General features: G+C 41.1%; 1 protein-coding gene across 5 annotated transcripts in view; it reads right to left on the minus strand.

The window, feature by feature from the left end:
- Positions 1-5,395: 5,395 nt before the first annotated feature.
- Positions 5,396-22,534, minus strand: part of LOC133451520 (ral guanine nucleotide dissociation stimulator-like) — a 74,693-nt gene continuing 57,554 nt past the window's right edge. For 4 of the 5 annotated variants that reach the window (XM_061730646.1, XM_061730644.1, XM_061730645.1 and 1 more), the window contains exons 2-18: positions 17,636-17,940; positions 17,471-17,545; positions 15,976-16,169; positions 15,575-15,699; positions 14,524-14,739; positions 14,339-14,442; positions 14,165-14,249; positions 11,247-11,324; positions 9,660-9,746; positions 9,545-9,577; positions 9,302-9,423; positions 8,440-8,535; positions 8,121-8,349; positions 7,376-7,450; positions 6,500-6,817; positions 5,798-5,912; positions 5,396-5,714 (exon numbers count right to left, since the gene is read on the minus strand). In XM_061730646.1, coding sequence (XP_061586630.1) covers positions 5,539-5,714; positions 5,798-5,912; positions 6,500-6,817; positions 7,376-7,450; positions 8,121-8,349; positions 8,440-8,535; positions 9,302-9,423; positions 9,545-9,577; positions 9,660-9,746; positions 11,247-11,324; positions 14,165-14,249; positions 14,339-14,442; positions 14,524-14,739; positions 15,575-15,699; positions 15,976-16,169; positions 17,471-17,545; positions 17,636-17,940 — 2,433 coding nt within the window. In that variant the 3' untranslated portion in view covers positions 5,396-5,538. The remainder of the gene's footprint in view (positions 5,715-5,797; positions 5,913-6,499; positions 6,818-7,375; positions 7,451-8,120; positions 8,350-8,439; positions 8,536-9,301; positions 9,424-9,544; positions 9,578-9,659; positions 9,747-11,246; positions 11,325-14,164; positions 14,250-14,338; positions 14,443-14,523; positions 14,740-15,574; positions 15,700-15,975; positions 16,170-17,470; positions 17,546-17,635; positions 17,941-22,534) is intronic. The other variant, XM_061730643.1, reaches the window with a different exon arrangement.

Consider the following 22,534-nt stretch of genomic DNA (forward strand, 5'->3'; position numbering starts at 1 on the left):
TTAAATTCACCATTAACACTCACCGGCAGAGGTGTCAAAAGTATTCACATTCATTACTCAGGTAGAAGTATAGATACTAGAGTTTAAAAATATTCCTGTAGAAGTTGAAGTATCAACTCAAGTTTTTTACTCGAGTAAAAGTATAAAAGTACTGGTTTCAAAACTACTTAAAGTATAAAAGTAAAAGTAATGTAAGGGGGAAAAAGCCATTAAGTACAAAAGCCATTGAAAATGAATGCATCTTAGTATAATGCAAATATATTAAAGAACCATATATGTGTACTATTGAGCATTAACATGTGTTTCAGAGAGCACGAGATATGATGACTAGTTGCCTATAAGTATTGTAATGGTGCAAAAAGTCAAACTTCAGAGGCATGTTATCTTTTATCCTAACCTTTATTGGAATGTACATCCAAGTTTAGTTGCAGGAATCTGAGGGAACGGATGTAAGAACAAAACTGGACAAGAACATCTGAAACAACCACAACCAAATTCACTCTATCTGGATGGCGCAATTTAACTGGATAGTTTTTTTTTTAAAGTCCGAAATGAAATAGAGTAACGAGGCTGTTTTTAAAATGTAAGGAGTAAAAAGTACAGATAATTGCGTGAAAATGTAAGGAGTAAAAGTAAAAAGTCGTCTGAAAAATAATTACTCCAGTGAAGTATAGATAACCAAAATTTCTACTTAAGTAAGGTAACAAAGTATTTGTACTTCGTTACTTGACATCTCTGCTCACCGGCCACTGGACTGAGGTGAGTGACAACAGTTTGAACTTCAGCCAAAAATCCTTTGTGTAAGTTTTATTTGGACCAAAAAAAAACAACTTATGGGCCAGTAAGGTTAGTTGATGCAGAAGTGAAATGTGAAACTCTGTTTTGCAATGAGTATTGATTCACCTACTGAATGTTCAAAATGTAAAGGTTGCTCTTGTGTTCAAGGACATCAGAATGGATTTTGGAATATTTTAAAACTACGACTAATGCATAAAAATATTATTCAAAAAATAATCTCAATTCAGAGTTAGACAATTACAATCTCACGCCATAAAAACTGTTTCTTTCCGACTGCAGCTGGCCTCGTCAACAAGGCCCCTCTCCCCCGTCTACCACAGACCCCACTCCACTCTACGTTACATTAACGGAAAGACTCCACTTCTGACCTTATGCATCACATTAACGCACATCATAGGTCACCTCTGTACAGACTCATTACTCCGGCACTTTAAAACCAACATGTTGTACATTTTTTCTTTTAATATTATTTGTTCTTTTGTATGACGCTGGATAAAAGTACTGGGGATGCCCTCATGAAGGTGGTGAAAATGTTTTTAAAGGAAAATGGAGCAATATCTAAGGCTAAAAAAGGTGAGTATAAAAGAAAAACTCAGGGATCAATCAGAGGAGACACCTGTGCAGGAGTCCAACATGTCACAGAGGCCTGAAGAGGTGCCCAAACTTCTGCCTTCTAGTTTTTAGGCGATGCTCCACTCTTGATTTCTAAAATCTTACAATGAACAAAGTCTGCTTCACACACACACACGGAGTCAAAGACATCATTTTAATTTTACAAACTTAATGTTTATTCATATATACATGAATATATTAATCTATAACCAAGAAAGGAGAGAATGTACAATGCAAAACAAATTCTCTATATACAAATCAATAAATAAAACAAGGACATCATCGAGGACAGTTTATTTTCTACACAGGCTGTGTGTTTTTTTTGGGAGGGGGGGGTAAAACAAAGAGGAAACTGCAATTAGAAAAAGTTTTGAAATCCTTCAGTTAAAATGGTAAATGGCACTCAAGCACAGTTCAGTGGAACGAGAAAACAAAGACTTCTCTCTCGCTCACACGAATACACCACGCCAGCTGGTTTTCATTTTGTTTTTTTTGTTTGTTTTTTTTTTCTTATAGATGCAGCCTTTTTTTGTTGTTGTTTTTGTTCAGTCAGATCACAACGGGAACATCATTTTCAACACGAGCTACGACGACACACACGGACCGGTCCATCACGTCAACCTCGCACAATCACAAACTCACTTTTAACCCACGAACAGCCGAGATGGAGCTGCTACAGAAACATTTGTGAACAGTTTTTTGTTTTTTGTCAGTAACAAACGTGTATGCTTCAACCAAACACTGCACTGAAGCTACATTCAAAGTATGTCCGAAAAAACGAACGAAAAGTCTTTTTTTTTTCGTATTGTCAGAGAAATGTGGATAAATATGATGCTGAAAGTAGTTCCCTATAAATGTTACTGCTGGACCAAGATAAGACAAAAATGTATTTTCCAGACATAAATTAGCTATAAACTGTTTTTTAAAAATGTGCTGTGCCTTTCTTCAGGTGCACGGTCAATCTGAATGCATTTTACATAATGAGGCATTCAAGGTCCTGTTTTACAAAAAAATTAAAAACCCTCCTAGTGTACTGACAGAAAATGTTCAAGGGTTTTTTAACAGTAAATGTTTTTGTCTTCCTGAAAGTGACGTCATATCAACAGATACCAGAGACACCAAGTGTCCGAAACTGTCAAATGCTGCTGGAAATGTTTTAGGGGGGGGTCCCAGTGAATGCAGCTCAGATGAAGAGTTTGGATAGAGGAAAATACTCAAAAAAAGATTCAAAAACATACAAAAACAGGAGGATAAAGTCATGAAGGTTCAGTTTCTGCATCAGCACCACCCGCTCCTAAAAACTTTCCTGGAAACACCAAAATGGGTCCAGTCACTTTTTTTACCTCACCTTTAGTGTTCTCACCTTTTTTTTCCCTTCCCCAGAAAAATGTGACAACAGTAAACATACAAACTAGGTTCTTTTTCTCCACACCCACCGTTAAAGGCAAAAAGTCTCATCTGTCCTACATTTTCTCTCTTTGCTTCATATTTTTGGCACACGCGAGATAATCAAACCTGTGGCCTTCGTGGACAACGCTACAGCAGATGGGATGCTCACCACGACACCACTGATGAGGGATGACAGTTCAGGTCACAGTGCTCGACATGAAGCGCCGATCTACAGGCAGAGAGGGCGGAGTGAAGGGTGGAGGGTCACAGTGTTCCACAGCGGGGGATCACGCCAACGTCTACGAGCCGCCTGCTGCTCGCCGCCGTATTGCTTTCTCAGTATTTTGTTCTATCGGGGTGACTCGCTCATTTGATCGTTAAGATAATTATGGATCTCATGCAGATTAAAAACAAAACACACAAAAAAAAACAAACATCAAGAAAAGGCCAACTTAGTGTTAAGCGCAGTGATATGAAAAACTCCTCAGGATAAATCCAACCTTAAGTTCCAAAGTGTTTCTGATGAACCCACTCTCCCTTTATAAGTGGGTTCCTACATTTCCCAGAATGCTTTGCCCCAACAGCACTCTTAATATGTACTTCAATCCCACAACAGCAGCTGCTCTGCACAGCATTTAAGATGAGGACATTTCATATTTAAAGTGTTCGTTATTTTTGTCTTAAAAAAAGAAGAAAAAAAACAAAACTTCAAGGAATGTTTTAAAGAGCAACAGCTGTTACTTCAAGTAGAAAAACCAATGCTGCTGCTAACAGGAAAAGAGAAGCTGCTTTTGTGTGAAAAGATTAAATTACTTGTGAATTTGGAGGACAAATTCGCTTTTTTTCCCTCAGCGAACTGAAATAATGTGGGTCTGGAGGAGCGTGCCAAAGAAACGGATGCGGCAGTCCAGAAACCAAACTCTTCAACCTCAGTCTCGACAACATTAAAACGCACAGCTACTTGATAAGACAATGATAAGTGTTTCAAGTTGAGTTTTCCTTTAAAGACGTGGAAAAGGGACAGAAAAGAGAAAAGAAATATAAAATAAAGAACATTGTTCCCTCACGACCAGCTCGGCAGCATCAATGTCGTTCATCTGGGATTCTACGCGCGGCATCAGTCTTATTTCATGAAATTATTTTTTTAAGAGCGTTTTTTTTGTATGTTCACAATTTATGACATGTTTGACGAAAGAAACCCTCAATATGTCACATAACCATAAACCTTTGTTAGTGAGAGTCCAGAAAAAGAGAAACTGCAATAAAAAGGTTCTGCAGGATAAATATGTACCAAGCTGTTCGCAGGGTCGTCATGGTTACTGGTGGATATGAAGGAGGAGCCGCCATGTTGGAAAACAAAGTTGTTTCAGATTATTTCACTGGATAAGAAATAAAGTAAAGGGTACTTTTAAGAATTTGACATCTTTTGGATGAAAAAAAAATATATATATATATTTTTTTTAAATAGCTTGTCCAATTGTCAAATATTCAATAGAAAAATCCAAATGTGAAAGAATATTCATGATAAAGCTGTTAAACTAAACTAATAATCAGACAATCCATAAATACAGTTGTGGATAATTTCTCCATCTTAGTTATTCATCTATTACTGTTTATTTCTACATTTGTTTATTTTTACTTAAATCTTCTTAGGTCAGTTTTGGTAAAAAAAAAAAAAAAAACCCTTTTTTTTTTTTTTTTTTTTCTTCCCTGTAAGAAATTGGTTGGAAGACGTTTCCAATGTGGCGGCTGGGAGCTGGGGGCAGGAAAACAACTGAAATGAGGCTTACGCAACGCAATGTTCAGAAAGATGAATAGCAGCACCAATATGACAGAAGTTTGAAGCAAAACACACAAAAAAAAGGAAAGGAAAGAAAAAGTGTTGACATCAGGATAGTTCTAATAACAAAAACCACAAGGTCCATCTCAAAAGAAGATACTGCACAAATGGTGTTAATATATACACTTGGTTTGTTTTTCAGCTCACTTGGTGGTTTTCTGTCCCGGCGAAGGGCGATCTCTCCGGAACGTCCTTCTCCTTGTAGTGGTCGGGGGTAGATCTTTACAAAAAAAGGACAACAGTGGTGTGTGATTCACGGCCGGATTTGACACCATTCACAAGTTCGGAGTTCATGTTCCTCCATGTCATGCTGACGCCGAAGGCTTGGGTGCAGTCCTGGGGTGATGGCACACTCGCAGGCTCCCGGCGATACGTCCTGGTGCCGAGACGAAGGCCGCCAAAAGATCATCAGAGAAGAAGTGTGTCATGGAAGGTACAAAAACCCGCCACGTGGAGGAGGAGGGGCGTGAACGCGAGCCGACGGGGTGATGTTGAGATGTAAACGCTTGTAAACAAAATCAAATGCATCAGGGAGTCCCAGGCTTGTCCACCGGCCCAGTCCTGGAGGCGGACGGAGAGTTTGAGTGGGGCCCAACACCAAATGTCTTCCCCACGAAACGCCTCCTTTTTTTTTTCCATCCTGAGCTCGCAGTCGCACGGAAACGAGCTCCCGAAGACACGACAGCGGCAGTTAAGTGCTTTAGGCGCCACAGAGCGGCGGCGCCATCTTTCCTCCTCCGACATCTCTGCCTTCATCCAAACCAGAACGCAGACGCTCGGGTCAGTTCGCCTCCAGCACGCCTGAGAAGGAAAAGTCTCTTCTGAGGAGCGGAGAGCAGAAGGGATGTGAGGAGGGTCGGGGGGGCGGGCAGGAGGCAGGAAGGCCACACGTCCCCCCCTCAGAAGATCCCTTTGGCGATTTTCAGTCCCTTCTGCTTCATGCGCGGCAGCGTGGAGCTGGCCACGTTCTTGGCCCGCACCGGCCGGGCCAGGCCGCGCTTCTTCAGCACAAAGTCGTAGTTGGCAGTGGAGTTCATGGCGTAGAAGACGTTGGCGTTGTCCGGGATGCGGAGCTCTGCGGACCGAAGTGAGAGGGTTAACGCTTGTTTCACCGCCTCTAAACACAGACCCACTCTGATCACCGTGTTGGTCGTTCACCTTTGTCCTCGGAGATCTTCTGCATCAGCTCGTAGTCCTCGGCCTTCTCCCGGTCCAGGTTGTGTTTGATCATGGCTTTCCTGATGACCGCCGGAGTTTTGTCTTGACTCGTCACCTGAATGTGACAAAAACATTTAAGAATTTGACATCTTTTGGATGAAAAAATAAATAAATAAAAAATAAATAAAAATATTTATATATATATATATATATATATATATATATATATATATATATATATTTTTTTTTTTTTTTAAATAAGTTATCCAATTGTCAAATATTAAATAGAAAAATTCCAAATGCAAGAATACCGTATTCATGATAAATCTGTTAAACTGAACTAATAATCAGACAATTAATCCATAAATAATACAGTTGTGGATCATTTTTCCATCTTATTTACTCATCTATTACTGTTTAATATTTATTTATTCATTTGTTTTTACTTAAATGAATCTTTTTAGGTCAATTTTTAGCAGACGTGTTGGTCAAAAAACCCCAAACTTTTCTGATTTTCTTGTCTTTTTTAACTTGTGAAGAACGTTTACTCAAATTTTCTACATGTCTTTGATTCACCTCCAAACACCCACACGGTTTCATCAGCGTGTTCAAAGTTCCCTAAAACCAGATCTGTATCAGTCGCGATTTAAAACCGAGAGCCGCGGAGCCCGAGGCTCCGAGCGGAACCCGCCGCTTCCTCACCAGGATGCTCTTGTACATGTTGCCGTTCTCCACGTCCAGGCTGACCCGGATGATGCAGCAGTCGTCCACCTGCTGGTTGTAGAGCGGCAGCGACAGGGTGGAGTAGTTGGACACGGCCGACACTGAGCGTTTGTGGGAGCGGGAGGCTGAGAGTGGGGTGGAGGAGGAGACGGAGGAGGACGAGGCGCTGCTGGAGCCCGAGGCCGAGCCGGAGCTGGAGCCCATCCCCGATGTGTCCAGAGACGAAAGAGAGGTGCACTCCCAGAACTGAGGAGGAGAGGCGGTTACTGAAACACGGCGACCCGGCGGACCTTCGAGCTGGATATGTAGCAATTAAAACATTATACAAATTAGTTTTCACAAAAACACACACACGCAAAACAAAACATACATGTAGTATTTGCACATGTTTGTAAAAGGCTCCATTTGTTCAAACAAATTACTTTTAAAAGTTTAATATCACACATTTTTATTCAAGTATTTATATCTTGGACATTTACCTTTTAAAAATTAACAAAAATGTAAAATTCAACTGTGAAAATGTCTAAACTTCACTGAATCCATAAATTGTTGCTTTATCAACTCGTCATTCACATAAAAGTTTATTAATTAATATCTATTTAAATAATGTCTTGAATAAGTGCCTCATCAAAACCTGCTGCGCACTAATGCATTTTCCTTCTTCTGGGTTTGCAAAACAACAACAAAATCAGGTGATGGGATACTTTACATCTTTTTAAATCAGGGAAAACATCCAAATACACAGTCATGTTTGTCTCTCTTTTCATGTGAGGCTTTAGGCGCCTCACGCTGACATGTTTAAAAAGGTCTTATCATTTTCTGTGTGAAATGAAAGTAGCAAGATGAAAGTGTTACCGTTGAGGTCGTATCTGCCGCCGGAGCTTCTCTCCCCAAAGCAGAGACGGTGAGTTTCACAGAAGGAGTCGACGTCTGCGAGAAGGAACACAAAATAGAAACGACACCAATAAACACCATCATCCAACTCAAACAAGGATAACAGTGAGAAGCAGCTGTGGATCATCTAAAAGTATAAATACAGCGAGCTGCTTTTCAGCTCTTCAACAAGTCATCAAAAGCAACAAATATTGCCGTCTGACTCTGTCTCACGGCTGTTCAAGTCAAAATCAGAGCAGGATGCACAGGGAGACAAATTAAATAAAACCTGAGCTTCATCTGTGGTGTTCACTGCCCTCTAGTGACCGGAATACATCATTAGTGGTTTTATTCATACATAGACACCCAGCTCATAAACAGAAGTGATACAGATGTGTAGCTGTTATTGATGTTTGTGTAGTTAAAGACAAAACTATTTTCCATTTTATTGTTACTTATTTTCCTTTCCTTTTCTGAATGAATGTGTATTCTTTAATAGATCGCTATTATTACTTCTTTGTATGTTTGTGATGTTGATATTTATCATTATATTTTATATTACTTATTTAATTAATGAATTAATTACCTCCTTTTACTTTATTTATTAGTTATTCATTAAATAAATATGATTTTATTATTATTTTCTATGATCTGATCCTACTCATACATAGCCCACCCTATATTTATTTATTTATTTTCACTATTTAAGTAAGGTTACGCATGTCACCTTTCTCTCGTGTCTTTCGTGTCTCTCGTGTCTCTCGTGCGCCTCCGGTGAGTCTGACAGGAAGCTGGCGTTCACGTCCTCCAGGTCCGAGCCGCTGGAGCTGACGGAGGTGACGCTGAGGGCGTCCCCGCTGTCCCCCCCGCCGCCCTGGTATGGTCGGTACTGCGAGTGGTCGAAGGACTTGGAGTGAGAGCCGGCGCTGCTGCAGCTGGCCTCCGTCAACTGGCGGCTGCACGCAAAGAAGACAACGGGGGGGAGAGTCAGTTAGGTGGTTTAGTTAAAGTACTCTGTCTTTCTTGCTCTCTCTGTGTCGACTTACTCGCTCCAGCGTTTCATGATTCCCCCGTTCTTCTTGGCTCTGAGCGTGTTGCTGGCCGACTCCGACAGAGGCTCGATCTCGCAGGACAGGTTGTAGCTGCAGGAAGAGGGAGCAGTCAGAATGACGACAACTTCATCCGAGACGACTCAAAGACTACGACGAGACCGGCCTATTTAGCAACACATTCTTTCACTTTGTACCATTTTTAATTATCAAAGGGGTTAACAAAGTTAATTTTAGTGTATGTATTTGTCCTTTCCGATCACATTTGGGAAGCATGAACCCAGCAGGTCACCGGCCCCGGGGCCGGACCCACTCGGACCTGCAGTCAACGCAGCAGCATTATCCAGCCCGGGACCAGCTGGATTTAATGATTAATATGGATTTTGAGCCTTTTAGCCTGAATTGTGGAGAAAACAAACCAGGATTTTCTGCGACCCCCCCGGGTACAAAAACAGACCGATATCATGGGCTCAAACAGCGTTTTCTAGTATTATTATTGTTGTTGGTATAATCCTGATTTATTTTTAAATCTGCATGCTCACACTGTTTTTGATTGATTTTTTTCAACTTAATGCCGTGCTTTCAGTTTGTGGAGCCTTGCAGATACTCCTTTATCACAGCTCCAGGGCCGTTTCTAGTCTAAATGATACTCTTGTGGTTTTATATGATGTCTCATGGGCATTTGACTCTTGAAAGAGCTTGGCACATTGCTCTGCTGCTGTTTTAAATGTGCTTCATCACTGCAACTCACACCGACATGACAAATAAAAGGCATCTTTTAATCTTTTATTAATGAATCAAGGAGAAAGCGAGAGTCTCTGATACTCTAATGTCGTGGGGAGGACGTGGACGGGCTCACCTCTCCGCTTCACTGAGCTTCTCCACGCCGGCGAACCACTCTCTGAAGTGGCTGTCCTGAGTGAAACTGTAGTTGTTGGAGGCCAGCTGCAGCAGCTTGATCTGGGCAATGACCTCAAACTCCTGCGGAGAACAGAAACAGGGTCACGCTCAGCTCTGGCCGCCGGAGGAAAGGTCTCAAAATCTTCCTTTCATCTGCTTTTTCGGATTTCAGTATAACCAAAACAAGACATTTAAAATTCACCTTTCTTCTCTTCTCGAAGTTGATCAGACCGCCCTGTGTGAGACGATGAAACAGAATGTCAGGGATGATCTGAGGCCGAAAATTAAAAACTCAGGAGGAAGTAAACAAGTCTGACCTCAGTGTAGTCCTTCATGGCAGTGTCCATCATCACCAGGTCCGTCAGGAAGGTGCCCAGGTAAGGAATCGTCCCCTGCATCACACCCTGCTCGGACCGACAGAAGGGGGAGGTGAACATGAGCGCTGCACAATTTTCATTTTCATTTTATTCTTTATTTCATTCAAAAAACAAAACAATTTAATACAAACACAAATACAAATGTTCCTAACTTATGAATGAAAAGGGAGCAGAAAGAAGAAGAATCGTATCTGATCTGCCCCTTTCACAAATAACATAAATTAATAATAATAAAAAAAAAACAACTAAGTGAATAATAACAAATAAAATAAAATTAAAATAACATTAAATAAAATTACCACCGCCTACGGGTATGTCAATCAAACTCAACATTTTTTGTTATATTTCCTTAACATACAGGCTTTAATTGTTCTTTTGAATGTAATGTTTGATTTGGATTCTTTGTTTTCTTTGTTCAGATTGTTCCATAAATTGATTCCTTTCACAGAAACACAACGTTCCATCAATTTTGTCCTGCATCTTGGTTTTATAAAAGTTATACTTGCTTTTTCTTTTTTCAAATCTTTTCTGAATGTTGATTGGTAAAGTTTTTTTATGAGCTTTAAACATAATTTGCAGAATACTATGGTCTACTAGTTCATGAAATTTCAACAAATTTAACTGAAGGAATAATGGATTTGTTGGATCTCTATATCGTTTTCTACTAATTATCCTTATGGCTCTTTTTTGCAGAATGAAAATTGATTGAATATATGTTTTACAGGCATTTCCCCAAACTTCAACACAGTAGGTCAGATATGGAACAATCAGAGTGTTATATAAAATTTATCACCTGCTTTGTTGTCCAATAAATCCTTAACTTTGTGTAACAGAGCAATTGTTTTTGATATTTTTAATCTTTGTATAATTGATATGCGATTTCCAATTCAAATTCTCATCCAGCATGACACCCAAAAACTTGGTTTCCATTACTCTATTAATTTCAATACCATCTATATTAATTGAAGTGTCCGTTTCTTTTTTTCTGTTACTAAATATCATGAAGTTTGTATTTTCAAGATTCACTGATAATTTATTTACCTCAAACCATGTTTTTATTCTTTTAAATTCCTTTTTAACCACAATTCAACACAAACACGTATGAAGATGAAACACTTTCTCCAGGCCAGTTAGTGAAGCTATCCACGGGTGGACTGCAGTGACCTCATCAACCTCTAGACCACAAGTGTCAAACTGAATCCACGGAGGGCCGGTGTCCTGCATGTTTTAGATGTTTCACTGCTTTAACACACCTGATTCTAATTAATCATCGTCACCAGCTTGTCATCAAAGTCTGGATAGTTCTGTTGATGACACAGCTCCTTGTATCACGGTTTGATAAAAAAAAGGGACACATCTAAAACATGCAGGACACCGGCCCTCGAGGACTGGAGTCCGACACCCCTGCTCTAGACGGAGCTCTAGGTAGCGCGGCGCAAAACTTAAGCTGCTCAAGGTTGCCTAGCAACCACCTGAGGCCCAACACCGAGATGAAAAGCTCAACCGTCACATACGGCGAGGTCTCACCAGGTCTCTCTGCTGCTGGTGCCTCCTCGTAGCTCGTTTGGGGTTGATTTCCAGCGTCGCAAACTTGGAGGTGCCTTCCTGCAGAGAAACCCGGAACAGACGGGGGACTTACACTCGATCCACTAAGAAAACACTTCACTGTCAGTTTATCACCAGCAGACACAAATGAGGCAAAACATGAAGGAATTAAACAGCTATAAAAGCACTTGTTTTTATGAGTTTTTAAGTAAACTTTTTTATTTTTGTCAGTTTCAACTTATTTCGTGACCATTGTGGGTTTATCTTTCTTTAATGGAAGAATTTGAAATGACTACTAAAGTATATCTTGCCACTACATCACATGAACAAACTAATGAAACCTCATTGTTTCATGTGCTTATTTTCTCTTCTAAGCACCCTGGCGAGAGGTGGCTGGAAAAGCCCTTCAGGTCAGAGTGGGAGGAGCTCCACCTCCCTCACATTCCTCGGGGGGGGCGTGATGCTGAGAGACCTGCAGTCGTTTCTCTGTAACGTGAGCTCCTGGAGGCGAGTGAACGCAGCCTGGCCCGAGCAGATACGGGAGGCGGAGGCGACGCCCCGAGGGCCACACGTGCACGACGAGCCGTTATCTGCACCGGCCTGCGGTGTGACGTCAGCAGGGATTCCCTCGGAGGAGCCCCCGGGGCGTTCCCCCTGCTGCTTCAGGAAACTTCTAAGCGTTAAAGGAGTGATCAAAATAATGTGATGTCACATTCATGTGCGTCTGACGGGACAGACGTCAGCCGAGTCTAATAAGTTACTTTCAATCTACAAGATAAGTAAATGAATTTATCTACGCTCATATGGAATAAATGCACCCTAAACATTTCTGGGTGTTTGAAGATCAAAGGAAAAAAGTTCATGCTTGCATGTTTATTTCTGGTCGGAAAACTTGCAACTAGGCCTGTTGAAAAAAAAAAATCGATTTGCATATTCATTCCTAAAAATCGATTCGTATGTCTAAAGATCGTTTTTTTATTATTACATTTTCGCTCAGTGAACTTTAATCCCAGTAGTCATTTAATTCACGCAAGTAGTGTGACACTATGAAACAGTGAACATGGCGTCAAGTTTAATACTAATATTAATATGTTGCATAACATAACACAGTCATGTTATTGAGGTAACAGCTCAAAAAGATATTTAAAAGCACTAAGCCAAATCGATATTGGATTAATCAAATTGTGATAATTGATTCTGAATCTTAAGAATCCAATCGATTCTTGGCACTTGAATCGATCTCCAGCCCTAGTTGTAACAAGTCCTTGCTGTTTTCATCTCAGACGACAGTCCTCAGACGCTGCTGCCCTTGAAACGAACGCATCAACTCAGCAAAACACCTCTCTGCATTTAACTCCGTGAATCTCATCGCAGATGGCGGTCAGACCCTCCCCAGCAAGTACAGATACACAAAAAACAACCTGCGTACAAGGTGTTCTGCCGGCAGGATGTTCCCCTGCAGCCGTCATGAGACAGATGCGACAGAGTGCCGGCGAGGAAGGGTCACGCAGGGACACGTCCGGCTGCCATCTGTTCAGCTGCAACTTGTTACGTAACCCACGCAGACCATTAACTGGTCTGTGTGAATGATTGGAAACGACTCCCTGGGTGAGGAGGTTTCCTGATGAAGATCAATTATTTTTGGTCCCTCCACTGCAGTTTGGACTTGTTTCGTTTGTATAACTTGTTGCTGAAAATACTAAAACAGCAGCGACAGTAAATTCCAGTGTTACAGCTGCAAGGTTAGGGCACAATATACCATAAATAAAGACATTTATAAAGAATATATAACAAGCCATGTACAGACTATTTCTCTGGATGGGGTCATCAGACTGACTTTAACTGTTTAACTGCTATTAAAGCTTTAATTTCTAATCATTATTGATCCAGTACGTCTATTACTTTGTCTAGAAAAGTGAGAAAATGCTCCTTTGACAGCGCAGATGTGACATTTTGGCTTTAAATGTCTTTGTAATGAAGATTTTGCATGAGTGTACATTGTATTGTATGGTTTGTGTGATGCAGTTTTGTATTTTCAACCTTGAGTGGTGTTATTATTATTATTATGAAGGAAGATGCCAAAATCTTCACTTATTTCAGAATTGGAGCTTAAATCAATGAATTAAACCAATTGTTTAAAAACTGTTTATCCATCATATTTTAAAGCAAACGGTTATACACAATTATGCATCAATGTACAAATGACAGGATGCATTTTATTTGTTTTTCTGTCTTTAAAGCCTGACGTGACAGCTGCTGATGTTTTTAATAGACTTTTTTTCTTTTTTTAATTAGAGTTAAACATGTGGGCCAATATTTAAACAACACATCACATAAAACATGGTTTTATTTCATCGGATCCTTTAAATAGCTGTCAAATAAAGACCTCAGAGGACAGCGAGTGAAAACCACGACTACATAATTAGGACTGAAAGCGTGGGTCCTACAGGGAGGGATGTGGGTGTGCAGCGGGGGGGGGGGGGTTCAAGAGCAAAGCTCTTCTGAGAGCTGCCTGCTTGGCTGGATTCATGAGATCACATGTTCTCCTGGAGGTTTTGAGAACATGTGAGAATCACACAGTAATCTGCTTGTTTGAAGAAGCATTTCCCGCCATGTCGTCCTTGTTGCCGCAGTACACATAGAAAAGTGGTGTCATGTAAAAAAGGTGCTTTTTGACTTCTAAAGTGAACTTCTCAGAGTTTAAATCCCCTTTTGAGGCTGGTGGAGGATGTTTACCCCCAGCCTTAAAGTGTAAACGGTATTTTATTTTGAAGATCCACAGGATCCTCTTTCTTGTGTCAAACTTCCACCGTCGACGGAGCTTAATTTATTCGTGAGCTCTTCTTTTTGTTTTCCAAGTACTGTAAGAGTGTATTTGCACTGGAGCAGATGAGACTCACCTTCACCAGCAGCTCTCGGCTGAGGGAGTAGTTGTTGTCGTCGGAGAAGATCTCGGACAGCTCGCGGAAGGTTCGGAAACTTTCCCTGTAGAAACACGAGAGGTCAGAGGATTAAAAACACAAAACAAAACCCACAACGGTCCTCAGTTCTGTGATGTTCTGCGTTTGGCCCACCGTGACACCTCCTCCCAGGTCCTCTTCAGGCGGTGTATGGCGTTGCACTGCAGCGCCGACAGGATGGCCCGCAGGGAGGAGAAGTTCTTCAGGATTCGACACTCCTGGATACAACAAGTGGGAACCAGAATGAGTTTAATGATCCTAAGAAGTGTTTGAGAGTGAACCGGACTGAGGCTGCTCACCCGGGCCACGTCTATCCACCTCTCCAGCAGTCGGGCCCGCTGGTTGGGCTTCAGTGTGGGGTTGCTCAGGCAGGTGGTGATGACACAGTTGGTGACGGAGTTGAACTGGGCCACGGTGGCTCTGATGGTTGGAGCCAAGTGCTCCTTTCCCTTCTTGTCCCGCTGAGACCAGATCCCGCCCAGGCAGTGGTAGGGAACCACCTTCTTGAACAGATCCTGGCCGAACAAGGAGACACAAAGTATGAGCTTCCATTCCCAGGAGCTAGGGCTGGGCGATATATCGAGATTTTAATATATATCGATATATTTTCAAACGCGATATGGTATGAGACAATATTGTTTATATCGATTTTAAAAAAAAATGTTTTTTTGATATAGCTTATTTTGTGACAAATTGACTGTTTTATTTGAGATTTGCACAAATGTTTTGTTATTTGCACAACTGTAAACCTCAGTGGAAAAGTCTGCCTGTTACTGTCTACATACGTATAAATTGCACAGTGTATTTTAATTTAATTGTTATGCAGGAAAGGGATATTTGTTTTATTTTATTCAAGAAGCATTTTTATTATATTTTTATTCTATATATGCAGGCAGTTTATTTTTATTTCATTTGTTTTATACATTTTGATATTGTGCAGACCTCTGTTAATAAAAGGTACCTGTGTGACATTCGGCACGAGGCTTTGTATTAAAACTGACTGTTTTTTTTAAGGGTTTCCTCAGAAAAAAATGAAGCTAACAGAGATGCTATGCTATAATGCTTTGGGGGAAACCCCAATTATAGCACAGAAAAAATATCGATATATATCGAGTATCGCCATTCAGCTAGAAAATATCGAGATAGGACTTTTGGTCCATATCGCCCAGCCCTACCAGGAGCTAAAGCTTTAAAACGTTTGGTATTTTATATTCATTCATTTATTTTAAGGCAGAACCAGACGACTGGTTCTAAACTTCCTCTAGGTACAAATCGAGGATGTTATTATTCAAGCTTTAACAGAAACCACCAACTAAATCTGTCGTTAAAAGGGAAGGATGACGTCCTCACCGCGTCCATGAGTGTGAACTGCTCTGCCACCATGATGGGGTCGAACGACAGGAAACTAAAAGCAGGAAGCTCGTCCTCGAACCCGCTCTCTTCCTGCGTAGCAAAAGGGCAGCCGAGGTGCTCCCCTGAAGAGGTGACAGGAAACCAAAAAGACAACTTATTTTTCAACATCACTGACGATGCGGCAGCTAAACACAGTCCTGTCTCCTCTTCTGTTGCAGCATCTCATCCTTTCTGTGGCATTTTTAACCATTAATGAAGCCAAACCGCTCATTGCAACTTTATATATATCAGCTTGATCATAAAAGCAGCGTCTAAATCTACGTAAAATGTGTTAGTGTACAGAGGTTTTCATTCTGGGTTCCCTGCCCTGTGCTGGCTCTCCTGTCCTGCCTTCATACCATCAGGATCAGGCTCACACTGCTGTCGCCGGTGGAAGTGGGCCAGGAGGTTGCGGGCGCGGCGCTCCAGGTCCGAGCCGGGGAAGTGGAGGTGAAGGTAGGACAGGAGCTGGTGCAGACATTCGTAGTTCGGGGGGCTCCAGAAGTCCTCAGAGTACTGGTCCAGCCACGCGCCCAGGATGGATGAAACCGTACTGAAACACAAAAACACAGATGTTAACAAAAAACAAAAAAATCTAATGACATAACATTAATGAGTTAAAAAAAGATGGTGTGCAGAGATCTGAACATGGACAACGTTTCTCAGCAAATGTTGAAGCTTGTAAACATTTCTGAACAGCAACTTCCACCATATGCTAAGAACTGGAGCACCTCCTCCTGTACTCATTAGTGCAACGTTGGTCGACATTAAAGACAAAAATTTATTCTTCTTTCCTATCCCACCTGAGAATTTCAAAATACAATAGCGTTCAGCCACAATTTTCACCACGTGGGTTTTTGAACAGAGTGAAGCATCTTCATGCCTTTCTATCTCTGCTGAGAGTTGTACATGCGTAATAGAGTACAGCGTTGGGTAAACAATATATATAAGTTCCTTAAAAGATGTATTTTTGAATAAAGTGTCCATCTCTAATGTCTTTAATGTTTAATACGTGCATAATTTAAACAACCCCATGTAAAATTTTAAAGCTGCGAGTTAAATTAGAGCCATTTAATAATTTTGAGAGTCATTATTCGATTAGTCGACTAAAAGTTTCAGTAGTCGATGACTAATCGACTATCAGAATAGTCGTTAGTTGCAGCCCTGGTTCTGTTACAGGTCTGTCTACAGTCTGTCTATCTGTGTTGACTAAACCCTGCGGTGTCCTCCGGAGCATTACAACTTAATCCATTATTTTGTTTATTGACAGTGATCCCAGTCCCACCCATTTAGCTTCAGCTCTACATGACCATCGCCTCCTTTTTTTTATAGTAGTTTTTCTAGATTTGGACTTGGACTGAGCTTTGGAAAGCTTGGTAAACTGCCGTCACATGTAAACAACTCTGCGTTACCATGGTTACTCATCATCAAGTGCCAGCCAGCAGTAGAAGTCCCTCAAACAGCACCTGATGGACTTGTAAACTTGGACCTTGATACCAAACGTATCCAGTGGAAATCATTGTTTTGATTTTTATATATATATATATATATATATATATATATATATATATATATATATATATATATATAAAAATCAATCACTGATTTTGTGTCATCATGTTTGTGTAGAAAGATCTGCAGAAATGCTCGGTTGGAGCTGATACTTCAAAGGAGAAGTGTTTTCTTTTCCGCCACTGCTGTATTTTTATCATTTGAGGAAGTGTGCTTTAAATCGAACTTCAGCAGAAACTCCCCCATGGTCTTGGAGCTGCATCGCAAACAAAACTAACTGTTTGACGATGTTGATATGAGTTCAGCCTGCGGAGGGCCGGGATGCGTTGGCCTCCCACTTACTTTCTCAGCTCTATGCAGTCATCCTGGGACACTCGGTGTGCAGTGGCTGCAGGCACATTTTGAAGCTTGGCATACCTGAAAAACAAAAATAATCTCCTTTCATTTTAATTGCTGAATCACAACTTGTACACTCGACGCCCGACCGGGTGTGGCCTGCAGTCGTACCTGTTGAGCAGGAGATCCAGCACCTGCTTGGTGGAAGCGAACGACCGGTAGGTGCAGAGGAAGATGGTGACGTAGGTGGAGTCCTTGCCCCTGAAGGCCGTCACCATGTACTCCACCAGCCTCTCCAGCGTGCCGGCCTTGATGGTGCGCACCTTGCAGGTCTCGTAGAGGCTCAGGGCCGAGTCCGTCTCCACGCCCAGCCATCGCTGCCCCTTGCTGGCCGACTGGTGAAGCTGCACCTTCCTCAGCGTGATGGTGAAGATGGCATCTTCCTCGGCCTCCTCGCCAATCTCCTGCGTTGAGCTCTGCGGAGACGGGAAAGAGGGACAAATATGATGTTTTGACTCCAACCAGAATCTCAGTTTTTGACTTTTCTCCGAGGTCGATTACAACGACCTTTACAAGCTTTAAAATGGCTGAAACCAGCCCCTCAAATATCTGTTTTACACTGATTAGAGAGTTGAGTTCAAGCCATCTGAATCTCACCCTTTAATCGTGACCGTCTATGTGACCTGGCTCTCTTCTTTCTGCTCTCCCTCTTTCTGAGTCATACTTTGTGAATCATGTGTGAGGCCAAACACAAACAACAAAAGCTTGTTACTGAACAGAGCTTGCTGGATACCAGGGACTACAATGCAAGCTGCAGCCTGCATACACCCAAACAGGGAATTAGCACAAGCTGCTTGCTGCATAAATGTGGCCTTTGTGGGCCGTTGCATGTCACGGTTACAGTATTTTGTTGTTGTTTTCTCCTTAACAAGGAAAAACAAAGATGAAACAAAATGTGAGAGACCCCCATGGAAGCCGCTGGAGATCTTTCATCATCACGGAGCAACAAACATCAGTTGCTCAGCACCCAGACTCTGGAACTCCCTCCCCCCACACAGAAAACACACACACTCCATCACAACATTCAAAACCCACCTGTTTGAACTCGCTCACTCACTTTAACCAGTCACTGTGCACTACACGTTTGTTTTATTTATTGATTCATGTACTTTCTGATGTCTGTTGCTGCTTTTTTGGATTAATTGTATTTTAACTTATAAAATGTGTGTATCTTTTATAAGGTGACCTTGGGTGACCTGAAAGGCGCCTCTAAATAAAATGAATTATTATTATTATTAGGGCTGTGCGATTAATCGATTTTAAATCCTAATCGGATTTATTAATCACAATCGATGTTAAAAAAAGGAAAATCGGAAAATCGATTTTCTTTTTTTGCAGCTGCATTACAGACAGAGCTCGTCTAGTCATCTTTGTTTGGTCAAGAAAATTGTAAACGTTGTCACTTTACTAAACTCAAGGAGGATTTACAGTATCTTTCAATTGCACTTCATTCCCAATAGGGAAATGTGTTTGCTATTTTTCTTTAAAAATAAAGATAAAATATTTGAAACAATTTATTCCATTGTCTTTTGTAGTTTTACCAAAAAAATCGAAATCGAAAATCGGATTTTCAGAGAAAAAAATCTGGATTTTATTTTTGTCCAAAATCGCCCAGCCCTAATTATTATTATTATCATGATCTGTTTCATAATCCACGTATTCTGCGTTAGCGCGGCTAATTCGGTAACAGCAACTAACGTAAAGGGACTGAAAACTTGTTCATTTGTGAATTAAACTGAGCAACTTCTGAAAGAGTCAGCATAAACCCTTCAAGCTGTCAGGGGTTTAATTTCACAGAGCAGGCATTTTATTGTTTAATGTGAATTCAATACATATTTTAGATGAACAGAATATTCAACTATGTCGTTTTAAGCTTGAGTTTTAAAAAGATTAAGATACAAGAGGAAGTGAGAAAGAACGAGCCTCGAGGGAAGACTGGATCTAAGTTGAGGTGTTGGCATCAACATCAAGGCATGAGATACATTTCTGATCTTAGAAGTAAATAACACAAATACAACTTCACTGAATCAGGATGCTGTTCTATGAAATCAGAGCTGGACGACCAAACTCTTCCTGCATTTCCAAAACTACATCAAAACTTCAAGCTACACAAAAGTTTACGCATTAAGAGCCCACAGCTTCCCATTATCACTCAAGAAAAAGAAAACACTTTGTTCAACTCTGCCTAACATCCCACAAGCACCGAATAAGTCATCTTGTTTAGTTTATCAGAGCATGTGTAATTGTCCATCAGCAGTTTGTATCAACGCTGCATAGTGAACATTGCCGGGGCGACGAGGCCGCCGCACACGGACAAATTAACAGCAGAGTTAAATCCGAGTGAATCACCGAGCCGAGGCTTGGACAGAGGAATGGCATCCGACGTGCCAGAGACATCAGTCACGACTGCTTATCAGCGTGTCCTTGCAGCGTTAGTCATCAGAGTCCGGTGTGGCCTCACTGGCCGCTTTGTTCGGGATCTATTTAACAAGTATCTCACATGTGCCTTCCTGTCACCATGGAAACGGGTTCCAGTTTGGCGAAATGTGTGGAGGAGTGCCATCAAGCGCTACGGCACAAGATACGAGGTTTTCGCTCTATAAATAACATCCTGCACCGACTGTGTGTTCATGTAGTTCATTTTCAGTTTGTAACAATAAAAGGAAACAGAATTGTGAACAAGTTGATGTTTAGCTGAAGGGTTAAGACTGATGTGCTTATGGTTTTGGATTGATTCCTATTCATGTTCTGCATATAAGAACCACTGATTTTACTGATCAGAGAGAGGGTTGTCCGGCGACGAAGCTGCCACGAAACAACCGCCCAGGTACACTAAACATGAACTTGAGTTATGTGCTGCAGAGGGAAGGGAGTGTGTGACAGATACATAAAGAGGAGGCAAACTGTTGGAAACCCTGTGTGGTGCAATGGCGGAGGCAGAGCTCCAGCTGAGGGCCTTCAGAGCACGAGAGCTTCTTATCAGGCGACCCACAGAGGCCGCGCTGCTATCACCAACAATCTCAAAAACTGCAGCGCTCAAGGGCAGCGCTTCTCTCCATCCGGCAAGTCCGTTCCTACAATAATGCTCCTATTCATGTCTGCGCCAGCAAGGACAAGTGCTGCCTTGCCGTGATAACCAAACTCTGACTGCTACTACTACTGCATGCACACAAATAAAGAACACAGAATGATCAATGCTTCAAAAGAAACATCACTCAGCGGCTACTACTACTACTACTACTGCTACTGTCATTTAGCAGATGCTTTTATCCAAAGTGACTTACATATGGGAGAACACAAGCACAAAATCACATAGGCGGCTACAGCTGGATCAGTGCTGGTCAGACTGCTGAGAGTCCAGTTGGACACAGGTGTTGTCACGCCAGTGCTAGAATATATATGTTTGGGTTTTTTTTTATAAATAAGAAAGCTTTGTCTAAGAAGACACTATCTTGACGTAGGCGCATGCATCTTACTAGACGCCGTAGTGGTCCTTAAAGAGCTGGGTCTTTAGCTTGCAAAGACTACTCAAACACAAGGTTTAAAATCAAATCACACACGCACAAACATAAGAGTTTTTGCTTTAAACTTCATTTACAGTTGAGATTCAAATCTAAAAGATGCAATCTATACATGCAGCTAAAGCAAAAAAAAGATTTGTCTCGTGAGTAAGCAGTTATTGTAAATACTAGGGGTGCAACGATTGGTCGATCTTGACAAAAATCGATGATAAAAATAGTCAGACGAAATTAATTGTGAACTAGTGTCAGCAAAAAAATTATCAGAGTAAGGCATCACTTTCCTTCCCATCTCTGCTGAGAATTGCATATACAATAGTGTTCAGCCGCTATAATCAACGTGCGGGTTTGTCAACAGAGTGAGGCACCGTCCTCCCTTTCCATCGCTGCTGAAAGTTGCACATGCGTAATAGCGTACAGCTCCAGCGGCGACCGATGCAACACCACCACCATTGGCATTACAAGTTCATTAAAAGATGTATTTTGATTGAAGTGTCCATCTTTATCGTCTTTATTTTATAATTAGCGCATCGTTTAAACAACCTCTACAAAATTTAAAAGCTGAGAGCTAAATTAGAGCCATTTTATAATTTTGAGATTAGTTAATTATTAATCGTTTTAGTAGTCGATGACTAATCGATTATCAGAATAGTCGTTAGTTGCAGTCAAACTTTGTTTTGATATTTTTATTAGGGGGTAAGGCACAGTTGAACAGGAATAAACAAAAAAAAGATATACAGTCTACCTCCTTTTTTTTTTTTTTTTTTGGAATTAAGAACAGAACAAAAAATCCACACAAAACAATGACAAATACACGAAAATTATTATATTCTTATATACAAGTAATATTTAAGTATTTAAGCTAAACAGTATGAATTAAAAAAATAGATGAATAAAAAGGGGAAAAAAAACAAAAAAAAAAAAACAAAAAAAAAAACCCCAAAAACAAAAGAAAAGTAAAAAGATAAATAAAAAGGAGGAAGAAAGAAAGGAATGAGAGAAGAGAGGGAGGGGGGGGATCCGTCAATCAGGAGGCAGGGACTGGAGAGAGTGGAAGAATGTAAGAAAGGGAAGCCACTTATTATAAAATTTGTTGCAACTACCCTTCAGTGAATATTTAATCTTTTCCAGCTTCAGAAAAAACATGGTGTCGTTGAGCCACTGGGTACTAGAAGGAGCCTTAGTCGACTTCCAGTGGAGAAGAAGGTGGCGTCTTGCCAGTAAGGAAGTAAAAGCCAAAATGTCTTTTTGGTTTGAAGTAAACCGGCCATGGTCCTCTGGGAGCCCGAATATGGCAACATGGGGGGAGACTTTTATATTCACCGAGAGTATTTTTGACATGGTGTCAAAATAATTCGACCAAAAGCGAGAAAGTAGTGGGCAAGAGTAAAACATATGGGTTAAATTGCAGGACGAGGCATGACATTTGTCGCATTCGTCAGTGACACTGGGATAGATCTGTGAGAGTCGAGCTTTAGAAAAGTGGACTCTA

Source organism: Cololabis saira, chromosome 9 (genome assembly GCF_033807715.1).
Source record: "Cololabis saira isolate AMF1-May2022 chromosome 9, fColSai1.1, whole genome shotgun sequence".
Lineage (NCBI taxonomy): Eukaryota > Metazoa > Chordata > Actinopteri > Beloniformes > Belonidae > Cololabis > Cololabis saira.